The sequence below is a fragment of the Eschrichtius robustus genome, chromosome 14 (assembly GCF_028021215.1).
Source record: "Eschrichtius robustus isolate mEscRob2 chromosome 14, mEscRob2.pri, whole genome shotgun sequence".
Lineage (NCBI taxonomy): Eukaryota > Metazoa > Chordata > Mammalia > Artiodactyla > Eschrichtiidae > Eschrichtius > Eschrichtius robustus.
The window spans coordinates 25,606,249-25,618,622 of record NC_090837.1 but is presented as its reverse complement, the minus strand read 5'-3'; the positions used below and the strand labels follow the sequence as shown (position 1 = coordinate 25,618,622).

Below are 12,374 nucleotides of genomic sequence, written 5' to 3'. Positions count from 1 at the left end.
AGGGGCCAGACCCCTTCCTTTGGCTCTGACTGTGGAGACCACCGACAGGGCCTTCCCACAGCTCCACCTGTGCAGACTCCACAGACCCCAGCCCACAGCCCCCCACTCCCAGCATTCACACACTCCCCGCCCCAAACCCCAGAGCAGCGGGGGGCTGAGCTCACAGCCCTGCGCCTTCTCTTCTCACCGGGGGCTCCGTGCTGCCAGGGAGACACGCAGGGCAACCGCGGTTGGAGGGGAGGGGTCCGAAGACTCCCTGAGGAGGGGGCTTCCGGCTGGTTCAGGCCAGCTTGTGGCGGGTGCTCTGAAGAGCTGGGAAGAGGCCTCGGGGCCCCTGTCAGCCCCCCGCCTCAGAGCAGAGCAGGGGTCGGGTGGGACAGGCGGGGGGGGGCAGTGTCCTCAGGCCCCTCTCTGTCCATGCCTGTGCCATCCCTTCCCTAGGATCCAGGGGTCCTCCCAGGCTCTGAGAGTTGGGGGGCAATGTGTGCTGCCTTTCTGGAAGTCGGTCTGGAACGAGCTCTCAAAGCCTTAGACGGGCATGACCTTTGATCCCTGCGGGGAGGGTCAACCCGAAGTCAGTGGTGGCATCCCTGCCCAGGGATGGAGGCCGGGGCGTTGACTGCATCCTGTGTGGGACAGTGGTGCCCGGAGGGACCCACTGAGTGTCGTGAGAGCCGCAGGTTCACAAGCATGATGCCCAAGTGTGACGCACGCCCAGGTTACCACACCTGTGTGCGTGTGCGGTTCAGTGACAAAAAGAAAATATCTACCCATCCATCCCCTCTCCTCTCTCTGTCATCTGTGTATGTATGTGAGTATGCATCTATCATCTATCACCTATGTATCTATGTATCTATCATCTACCCATCATCTATCTATACATCTATCATTGATCTGTTGTCTGTGTGGAATGTGAGGTCCAGTCTGGAAGGACACACACCAGGTACAACCAACGTGATCTTCAGGCTGTGCTGGAAACTTCCCATCTCTATACCTTTTTTCCCGTTTTATTTGTAAAGAATCTTTGTGTATCTTTTTATAATCAGGAAAAAATTAAGCTGTCTCCATTTTTGGAAACAAAACAAGTAGAAACAATGCATTGGACAATGACAGGCCCTGGAGAACCGCTCCCTCTGGCCTCAGTGTTGGTGATCCTACTCTGGGGGCAGATCTGCCCAGTGGTGGCCAGCCAGGCACACAGCTGGGTGGGGGCCCCTCCATGTCCGCAGTGAAAGCAGTGCTGGGCAGTGTGGGTGGTATCAGACGCAGTGTTGAGAGAAAGAAGACGCACACAGTCCAACTTTTAAAGAAAATTTTATTTTATATTGGAGTATAGTTGATTAACAATGTTGTGATAGTTTCAGGTGTACAGAAAAGTGATTCAGTTATACATATACAGGTATCTATTCTTTTTCAAATTCTTTTCCCATTCAGGTTGTTACAGAATACTGAGCAGAGTTCCCTGACACACAGTCTAACTTAATCTATGTGAAGTTCAGAAACAGGCGAAGTTGAAAATTGTTGGTTTAAGGGCAAACACAGAGGACCTAAAACTATAAGGAAAAGTAAAGAGATGATGAAATCAGGGTTCCTGAGGTTGTGGCCACATTCTGAGCCTGTGAAGTTAATTAATGGGAAATTCACAACACAGAGAATCCACCATTTTGAAATGCACATTCACAATGTTGTGCAACTATCACCACTATTGTTTTTACTTTTTAAACTTTACAGATACATTTTATTTATTTATGTTGGGGTTTTTACAGTTTACAATTAAAATAGGATTAAAATAGAAGGAAATCCATCAAAATATTAGTGGCGGCTCTTCTGGGTGAAATACATGGGGTACATTTTTTTTCCTCCTGTTTGTTTTTCTGTAGTCTTCACGTTGTTTACAGTGAGCAGTTATTATTTTAAAACCAAAGACCAAGACCAGTAAACTCTATTTTAAGAGGAACTCAGAAAACAAACAAGGTGATTCTCCCTGATGCTGAGCTGACACCTGTGTCCTTGCAGCTCATCTACATCCTGTTACCTCCAGCTGGGCCTGGAGTTTGGGGGCCCCAGAGGCACCTGCACCTCTCTGCCAGGATGGCCCTGAGACAGGACACAGATCTGTCCCAGGCTCAGCAGTTCCCTCCCTGGATTATCCGCTGCAGGTCACACTTGTTTGATAAACTCTATTTCCCTCTGTTTGGGCCTCTCGCTGGGTTGATTTTCATCAGCACAAGATCATGAACTGTAGGTCCCCTGGGGGAGTGGGTGAGATGTTTTGCCACCAGTCACTACCTCTTTCTCCCTCAACTTTAATTTATTGTTAAAGTCCTCTTATAACAAACTTGAGAGACAAATTTAAAAAGAAAGTTGAAATTCCTCACAATCCTACTGCACAATCCAAATGGTGACCCCTGTGGTCCTCCTGCCATCCCCCCATCCTGGGGGCTTCTGCCTGGTGCATGCTGCTACCAGGTGGCGGTAATCCTATCTCAGGCTCTGTGTTCCAAGACAGGCCCCCGCCCCTGGGTAACGAGGGTATCACGCTGGACTGAATGCCTGTGTACTTGGCTTTCCTCTGACCCACCGAGTGCTCTTGTGTGGGCTTAGAGTCTCTGTTTTTCCTTAATGAGGGTCTTGGATTAGATCAGTGTGGTTAGTCCTCCACGGGCCATGGCCTTTTTTCTGCACAAAGCCCTGGACCTCTCCCCACAATGAGCATTTTTACAGACACACTTCAGGGTTTCTGAACCCCTGAGTTAGATGTCCTGGAACACCTCCAGGCCTCCAGGGAACACTGCTACAGAGAGGGCAGGATTGAGCCTCTTCTTTGTGACCCCAGATGGTAGACCTCAGATCCATCATTGCACCCTTACTGGGTGCTGTGCCGAGTGCTTTCCTGAATGATCCCCCTGAATTCTCTCACAGCCCCGAGGGGTAGCTACCGCTGTCATCACCTCTGCATCACAGAGGAGGACATGGGAAGGACAGTCACCTGCCCAAGGTCACACACTTGGAAAGTGGTGGAGCCAGGATTGGAACCCAGGTCTGTCTGGGCTCCAAGCTAATGCTCTTCCCACAGCTGTGCTCCAAAGCTAGGGGTGATTCAGCTCAATGCCCTGCAAGGTCCTTCCAAGGCTAAGAGTGCACCTGAGAAGCCTCTCGGGTTTCTTAAACATCTTCATGCATATGTGTCCTTTCAGTGTTCTTCCTAGCAGTTTGTGAGGTGGGCAGGGCAGGGGCTGACATCATCTTTGCCTGCAAGGGGACAAGGCTTAGAGGCACTAAGGAAATGGCCCAAGGTCACACCAAGTCAGGATCAGAGCTGGGATTGGAACCTGGGTGTCGCGTTCAGCCCCTTTCCACGGAGTTGCCAGGCACTAAGGTTCTGTGTTTCTCATAATTAGGATCTACCCACCCACACAAATATCCATTCATCCATTCACCCATCCAATTACTAACCTACCCATGAACTCACCAATGCACCCACTCATCTACCCATCCATCAATCATCCAGCCAGCCAGCCAGCCACTGACCCATCCACCCACACATCCATCAATCATCCAGCTATTTCCCCATCCATCCACCCATCCACCCAACTGTCCATCCATCCACTCACCCACCCAACTACCCACCTGCCCATGCACCCACCAACCCACCCACTCATCCATCTATTCACCCGTCCCTATCTTCCTTCCCTCCCTCATTCAAACTGTTTATTGAGAGCCTTGAAGTTGCCAGGCACTGGGCTGGAGGCGAGATGCAGAGTCTGAAGACCCAGGAAAGGGGCTGCACCTCTTCCTTCGTCCATGAGGATTCTGGAGCAGGAGCTGGGGCAGGAGGCAGGCAGGCTAGAGAGATGGCTGTTGAGTCCCTGCCTTTTGGGGCTCTGGGCCACAGCACCAGACTCACTGAGTTGGGTTAAACACTTGTATTTTTCTGGGGAGAAAGTGAGGAGTGAACAACTGAGGTGTCTTCATGTCACTTACAGGACTGCTAGCTGGCAATGACCTTAAGTGGAGAGTTTAAATAGAGAGTTTAGGAGTATAAGAAAAGAAATGACATATCTACAAGCTCCTATGGCACCTATAAATGTAATTAGGATTAACAAACTCTACGTGATGGAGGGGGAGTTTCCAACAATCATTTCTAACCTGTTTCTTCCATTCACTGAACCTGGTATTCTGTGAAAGGATCTAGGTACATCCCCTCCTGCATTCCTCAAGATGGAAATGTGAGGTGGCCACTAATATTATCAACATCGGCCAGATCAGAACACAGGGAGAGAGATTAGTTGCCAAGATAAATTGTTGTCTACATGGCAGAGAAGTTTGTCAACCTGGGTCTTCTCACCTACATGGACTGTGCTACTTATCTACCACAGAATTCTTCCTTCCAAAGAACTGGGTAAAAACTCTTGAAGTCTATTCTGGTCTGCTTCAGACAGCGCCTCTTTCCTTCATAAGTTCTGCCGATCCTGGACTGTGTCCCACGCCAATCTGCTTTATTGGTGGGAAGGTTTTTATTACTCTTTGCAGAAATTACTTAAACTTTTTGTTTGCAATCGTTCAGGCTTCTGTTTTTAACTGTGTTTAAAAGGGGGGTACTTTTCTCTGATTCTCTTTGCTCAATGCCTGCTGCTAGGTATTCAGCACCCCTGGAATATCTTCTCTCTGTTTTTAGGGGCTCAGTAACCTTCCTGCCTGGGTGTGGAGCTGGTGCAGTGAGAGAGTTTCGTGGATTTGGACATGACCTAAGACCTAGAGGTAAGAATCCATCTCAGCATTGTAATGACCTCTTTCCATATACATTTCCCCCATTGGACCACTGCCCAAGAGGGATGATTCTCTGTCTTTTCATCAGTGTAGTCCCAAACCCTGCACCCAGCCTGTCACGGACGTAGCAGGCAAGCAATAAATATTTGTTGAATGTTAAGTGAGTCGGAATAAATATCCTTACTTAAGTGAAAAAAATCTTGTTTTTCATAATTACCCAATAAATCAGAAAAGTCAAATGTGCCGAATGAAAACCAACATTGCCTGTAGGTCCACCGCCACAGGTAGCCCCAGGTAAGAGATATGGACATGGATGTGGATGTAGATACAGACACGCTCACACGTGCCAGGTCTTGTCTTGTGATCTCTTGGGGATAATGTTATTTTCACAATGCCGTTCAAACCTTCTAACACATCATTTTTAGAGGGTCGTTGATCTTGAATCAGTTTACTGTTTTGTTTTCTTTTTTTAATATAAATTTATTTATTTATTTATTTTTGCTGTGTTGGGTCTTCGTTTCTGCGCGAGGGCTTTCTCTAGTTGCGGTGAGCAGGGGCCACTCTTCATCGCAGTGCACGGGCCTCTCCCTATCACGGCCTCTGTTGTTGTGGAGCACAGGCTCCAGATGCGCAGGCTCAGTAGTTGTGGCTCACGGACCCAGTTGCTCCGCGGCATGTGGGATCTTCCCAGACCAGGGCTCGAACCCGTGTCCCCTGCATTAGCAGGCAGGCTCTCAACCACTGCACCACCAGGGAAGCCCTACTGTTTTGTTTTCTGATGATAAAAGTAATCCATGTTCTTTGAGAAATGAGAAAGTACAGAGAAGCATAAAGAAGAAAATAAACATCTGATCTTGCTACCAGGGAGTATTCAGTGTGTTGGTGTGTATCCTTCCAGACTTTTCCCTATAACAGTCATGTCCTTTTCACAAAGATGGGCTCAGACGAGATCTCCTCTTATCACCTGCCCTTGTCCCCCGGACCCCACGGTGGAATCCGTCCATGGCACGTCTCCAAGGCCGTTTGGAGCTGTGGATGTTAGGCGGTCTGAATGTATCTCTGTTAGAGATGCAGGGCAGGGTATCTCGGCGTCTCTGCGCCCTGGGCCGGTGATGAACTCCCACGAGCAGGGCTGCTGGGTCAAAGGGGAGTGCGTCCCCAGCCCACGGACACGGGGACACATTCCCTCCTGAAAAGATGAGATGCGTCTCCCTGGGGCCCCTCAGAATCACGGGGTCTTGGGCAGCCGGAGGCCTGTGCTCACCCCCTCGCCCACCCATCCACTCATTCTGCTGCCAGAAGGGCCCGGGGCTGGGACTCTGGGGCTGGAGCCCCTCCCTTCCCATGCTGACTCAGTCTGTGCCCTGGGTCATTCCCTTCCCGGGGCCCTGCTGACAGTGGGGGCCACCCCTGAGTGGTTCTGAGATCCCCTGGGGTAGGGCCCTCCAGGATTCCAGGACCCAGGATGGAGCTGGGGAGGTTGTGGGGAGGCAGCCAGGGGGCGGCATCAGGCCCAGGCGGGGCTGGGAGGGGGCTGGGAGGGGGTGGGGGAGGGGGAGGGCTCTGCTACCCCCACCTGCGAGCTGCACAAACATCCGACTACAGCCCTGAAACTGCCCTGTCCCGTCGTCCCGGGCCACACCTGGCCCTGTTTGTCACCCGTCCCACGCCCCGCTGACCACGGGCTCAGTTTCTCTTCCCCTTACTTCTCCCTTTTGTCACCCTGAGTTCTGGTTTCGGCCAACGCAGGGTTAACTTTAGCCTGGGGATTCCCAGGGGTGGCCAGCTGCGGGCAGGGCCCCCGCTCCACCCTCTCCTTGTCCTGGCCTGGTCCCCACCCTGCTCCCACCTCGGGCCTCACTGCCCCTCCAGGCCCGGGGCCTCCCTGCTCAGCCCCTTCATCCAGGAATCCGACAGTTTTCCTATAGTTTCTGGCACACAGGGCCCCTCACCCAGCACTCCCTGAGCAGAGGGGAAAGCTGGGGCCCAGAGAGGGGAATTATCTTGCCCAAGGTCACACAGCATGTCAGAGGCAGGCCCCAGGCAAGAGCCCAGGAGGTGACAGCAGTGGCTGGGGTGGGTGAGGGTCAGCATGGTCCAGGCACCTCACAGACATTGGCTCCTTTAATCCCCAAGCCCACCCTTTGGGATAGAGACTTATCACCCCCTGTACAGATGGGACGAGGAAACTGAGCCCACAGAGGGAAGCAAATTGCCTAAGGTCAAGGGCTGAGAAGGGCTGCAGGTGAGGGGGACCCTCCCTGTCCACCCTGGGGTCTGGGCTCCCCCAGGCCCTTTGCCACCAGCCCTCCCTCCTTCCAGCCATGGGGTGGGGGTGGTCACTGGGTCCACTCTCGGGCCTCCTTTCTGCTCCCCTGACTCGGGTCGGGGCTGGGGGGTGATGGGGGGAGGTTGCCCACAGGAGGCTTCTGGGGCCTTGCAGAGGGCCGCTTTCCATCCGGGTACCCCTGTGTGGCCTCAGTTTCCTGTCCCTCAGAGGGGAGGCCCCAGGTTGGGAGGGGGAACACCGGGGGCTGGCTCTGTCTCGCTCTCTGGGATGTTAATCATTTTGGGCCTCGGTTTTCCTACCTGTGAGATGGGACGATGATGCTGGCTGTGAGCCCCACGGAATCCGGAAGTGGCTCAGCTGAGTAACTCGTGTTGCGTGTTTCGTAAATGGTTCGGGACAGTAGGCCACTCAGTAGCCTCAGGGTGCAGCTGCCTTTTGGAATCTCAGATCTGGTCAGGACTGAGGTCTTCAGGGCCTCTGTCCCCGGCCTCACCTCTTCTGAGCCCCGTCCTTGACCCTCTGCTGGGCTCCGGGGCTCAGGACACTCTGGCCCACCAGCCGGCCTCACTGTGTGCGGCACAGAGAACCGTCGCCCCTGGAGAACTCCTGGCCCACCACCCCCCGGTCCCTCCCTGGGCCTGCTCCCCGCACCCTCTGCTCGTCCCTCTCTGCCCGGTGTCCAGTCTGCGTCTGATTCCCCTTCCTCCCCAGGGCAGGGCCCCGCCATGTAGCACCGAATGCCAGGGATTGCTGGGCGGTGAGCAGGGTGGTGGGCCAGGCGGCGCGGGAGACAGGAGTCTGGAGTCTCCGAGGTGGAGGGGTCAGGGTGCTTCACTGGGGGCCCGTGTGCGCCAGCCGAGGGCTGCTGCAGCCCCCCTGCTCTGTGCCTTTGCTCATGCTGACCCCCCGGGAGGCCCTTCCTCCCTCTGCCCCTCAGCCCTGGGGTCCAGCTCCCGGGCCCTGTTTTGAGGTGGTTTTGAGGTGGCTGAAGTTGCTGCTGCTCCCCTTGGCTGACCCCCCAGGACCCCAGGATCCACCGTCCTTGTCTTCCCCACTAATGTTTACTGGTGGGGGAGGATCCCTCGGCACCATGGGCTCTGGGCTGGGCAGGGGCGAGTTTCCCTGTCTTAGCTTCACCTCCAGGACCCGACCTGGGCCCACAGGGGCGGTGAGGGGCGATGGGCGTGAACACTGGTTGATGAGCTGATTGATCACTGCTGGGGTGAGGGCCATACTCCCACAGGCTCTCGGGTCGGGGCATTCGCCCCCCGGATACTGCACGTCTCATGTGTCAGGTGATGTGATGTTATGGCTGTGGCCTGTGGGCCTGGCTCCTGGCTTCCCTGGGCTGGGGGACCTACTGGCAGTGTCCCCTGAGAACGAGCTGGTGGAGTCAACCCTGTGGAAGTGATTTGCTGACTTTGGGGGTGAACTCAGGAAACTGTGGCTGGGTGCTTGTCCCCCATCTCCACTCCCATCAGGACCTTGGAGCCCTGGAATGTCCTGGGAAACTCTCTGATTGTAGAAGGACGGGGAGGAGAGGAGAGAATGGGAGGGTCAGCCTGGAGGGTGGATCGGGGAGGCCTGTAACTGTGGGTGGGGGTGGGGTGGGGAGTCAGGTCACCCACAGGGCAGGGGGCAGCTGGCCTCACCACGCTGGCCCACCTGTCACACCTCTTGCCCTCTCTTTGACCTCAGCATATCGACCGAGCACAGGGCAGACTGGGCAGGGAACAGGGCACCCAGTGTCCAAAGGCCCCTCCTTCCATGGTGAAGCAGGCACGTTCCAGGTCTGACTTTGGCCTTGATTGGGCCAGTCCTGCCTTGCCTGGGACATGAGCAGCTGACAGCCCCACACAGGCCAGGCCCCAAGGAGGCCCAAGGGAGGCTTTTTGGATGGATGGATTGATGGATGATGGGTAGATGGATGGATGGGTGGATGGATAGGTGGACAGACAGATGGACAGACAGATGGATGAGTGACTGACCAATCTGAAGTCCTGTCCATTGGGGAAGGACCCCACGAGGCCTCTTGGGGGACATCTGTGCTCTGGGCTCCTCATTATTACCCCAGACCCAGGGCTCCCAGTGCAGTGATTGTGAGGGTCCCCATTTCTCCCCCTTCCCGGTCCTTGGCCCAGTCCCTCCCCCAGAAGAGTCCCAGGTGTGGGGACAGCAGGGAAGGTGTGACTGCAGTGCCCCATGTCCAGCCCTGGCCAGCCCTGCCCCCCGGGCTCCCCTGAGCCCCGAGTGTCTGGCTGTGCCCCACATCAGCTGCAGCTGTGCGCCCGGTGTTTAGAGAGGTCCCTGGGGGCCCCGAGGAGGGGGTACGACCCGCACAGACACAAGATTCTGGAACACAAGATGCCGCTTCTGATGGTTGATTGACGTACTCTCTGCCTGGCTCAGGACTGGGCGCAGGGGCTTGGGCGGCCTGGGTGTTGCGACACAGGTCCCTTCTCCAAGGGAGCTGGTGGAAGCTTCCAGAACTGGAGCCACTCCTCCCCCCAGCTTGGGGAGAGGGAGGCACCTGCTTCCCCGGGCTGGGCTGGTCGGCGTTTCCCGGCTATTTCGGGCATCAGGGCCTCTTGGTTTCGCCAGGCCAGCTGCGTGGGGGTGAGGGTGGGGCCCATGGGGAGCCCAGGGGTGCTGGCCTGAGGCCGGCTGGGCCCGAACAGCCCGATGCTAATGGCAGCAACAGTCAACCACAGAGACCAACAAACGTCCATTTTCCATCTGACCGTCCCTCCTGGACCCCAGGGAGCGAGTTTCCACCATCACCAGCCCGGCTGCATGGTGGGGACACAGGCCCCAAGCCGCCAACCCAGAGTCAGGGCTGTCCTGCCCCCTGGCCGCCTCCAGGCTCGGCCGTGGCCCCTCGTGAGGCCCAGTCGGGCACCCCCGGCCGTCACCCTGGTTGGTTTCTCCAGGGCACGAGCCCGTCCTGCACAACACCACTCCCTCTCTATGGGCTGCTTCCCTGTGCCCACAGGAGTCCCATCAGAGCTGCGTTGCCACCACCAAGGTCCCCACACATGGTAGATGCTCAGGAAAGGGCTGCTGAGCGGTGGCCTTGCCCCGGGCAGTGACCGCAGCGGGCCTCATCCTCGCAGGGCCTTGGTCCACACTAGCGCTGAGCTGGAGGCCCTGTGTGACCAGAGACCCTGCGGGTGGGCTCACCAGGCTGCTCTGGGGTCCCACCTTCCCTCGGAGAGCCGCTCTCGGCCGGCCCACAGCAGCCTTTCCGTCCTCCTTAGGGATCCCGTTTGGGGTCTGGCCAAGGCTTCCTCCCTCCTCCTGGGACGGTCAGGAGACCCCACCACGTTCCCAGGAGGCCAGGCCCTGGGCGGGCAGGGATTGCCCATCCTGGTGAGGACCGGAGGGGGATCCAGACTCTGGTGCCCAGCACAGCCCGGGCACAGAGGATGCTCAGTGGATGCCAGCCCTGACGTGAGATGTCCCTAGGCCGGGTGTGAGGAGCAGAAGGGACCTGGGGGGTTTGATGTGGCCACAGGAAGAGAGTGTCATCCCAACCTGTGTGGAAACACACACATGGCAGTGCCCTGGTGGGTCGTGCTGACCATTAGCTACTCTGTCCCTGGAGTGGACACAGGGCGTCTGATGACCCAGCCCCTCCCCTGGCCCCTGTCCTGGTTGCCCCAGACATTCTCCCTGATTCCTCCCAGTTTCCCTCGGGACAAGGGCTGCCCAGAGGATCTGTCCCTTGCAGGTTTCCACACATGCGGATCTATCACTGGGTGGGAAATGGTGTCAGGGTCACACTCAGGCCTCTCATGGGCTGGTATGGTGTGAGCTCACACCAGGGCTCCAGTCAAGGCCCACAGGGCTCAGGAGCCCCATGGTGACCCCCTAGGGGTGGCCCTTGGTGAGGCTGCTGCCCCCATCCTGCGCCTCTGTCAGGGAACTCAATGGCGCTGCCCAGTGTCAGCTGACCACAAAGCCTGGTGCTGGCCTTGAGCCCCACATTTTAACTTATTATAAGGAGAGTCATTCAGTCATTCAGCAAACAGTTTCCCTGCGCTCAGATGACCAAAATTTATCGTCCACACTGGGACATTTCTGGGAGTGGAAGGAGCGCTATTAATAATCTTGTAGTATAGTCTGAAGTCAGGGAGCCTGATTCTTCCAGTTCCGTTTTTCTTTCTTAAGATTGTTTTGGCTATTCGGGGTCTTTTGTGTTTCCATACAAATTGTAAACTTTTTTGTTCTAATTCTGTGAAAAAATGCCATTGGTAATTTGATAGGGATTGCATTGAATCTGTAGATTACTTTGGGTAGTGTAGTCATTTTGACAATATTGATTCTTCCAATCCAAGAACATGGTATATCTCTCCATCTGTGTCATCTTTGATTTCTTTCATCAGTATCTTATAGTTTTTTGAGTATAGGTCTTTTGCCTCCTTAGGTAGGTTTATTCCTAGGTATTTTATTCTCTTTGATGTGATGGTAAATGGGATTGTTTCCTTAATTTCTCTTTCTGATCTTTTGTTGTTAGTGTATAGGAATGCAAGAGATTTCTGTGTATTAATTTTGTATCCTGCAACTTTACCAAATTCATTGATGAGCTTTAGTAGTTTTCTGGTAGAATCTTTAGGATTTTCTATGTATAGTATCATGTCATCTGCAAACAGTGACAATTTTACTTCTTTTCCAATTTGGATTCCTTTTATTTCTTTTCCTTCTCTGCCATGGCTAGGACTTCCAATACATTTTAAATAAAAGTGGAGAGAGTGGACATCCTTGTCTTGTTCCTGATCTTAGAGGAAATGCTTTCAGTTTTTCACCATTGAGAATGATGTCTGCTGTGGGTTTGTCACCTATATGTAGAATCTAAAAAAATGGTACAAATGAACCTATTTACAAAACAGAAATAGAGTCACAGATGTAGAAAACAAACTTATGGTTACCAGGGTGTAAGGGAGGGGGAAGGATAAATTGGGAGATTAGGATTGACATATACACACTACTATATATAAAATAGATAACTGATAAGAACCTACTGTATAGCACAGGAACTCTACTCAATACTCTGTAATGACCTACATGGGAATAGAATCTAAAAACGAGTAGATATATGTATATGTATAACTGCTGTAGCAGAAGCTTGTTGAGGCACCCCCTTTATGTTAGCCCTTATTCAGCCCTTATTCTTTCTGCCTGTTCAACCTGTCTCCTACAGATGTTTTTTTCCCCTTTCTTGCTTAATTGCACTCTGAAAATGATTGCCCTCTAGCTAAAGTTGTACTCTGCACCTGATGTTTACTTCTCCAAGACGACACTCCCTAAGACTCCT

General features: G+C 54.0%; 1 protein-coding gene across 1 annotated transcript in view; it reads right to left on the bottom strand.

Moving 5' to 3' along the window:
• The window catches only part of LOC137776184 (sodium/glucose cotransporter 1-like), a 94,299-nt gene extending 84,510 nt beyond the window's left edge, over nucleotides 1–9,789 (bottom strand). The window contains 5 exon segments of the mRNA XM_068562431.1: nucleotides 6,723–6,841; nucleotides 7,554–7,606; nucleotides 7,712–7,858; nucleotides 8,150–8,211; nucleotides 9,591–9,789. Of these exon segments, the coding sequence (XP_068418532.1) occupies nucleotides 6,723–6,841; nucleotides 7,554–7,606; nucleotides 7,712–7,858; nucleotides 8,150–8,211; nucleotides 9,591–9,789 (580 nt within the window).
• Nucleotides 9,790–12,374: the final 2,585 nt, after the last annotated feature.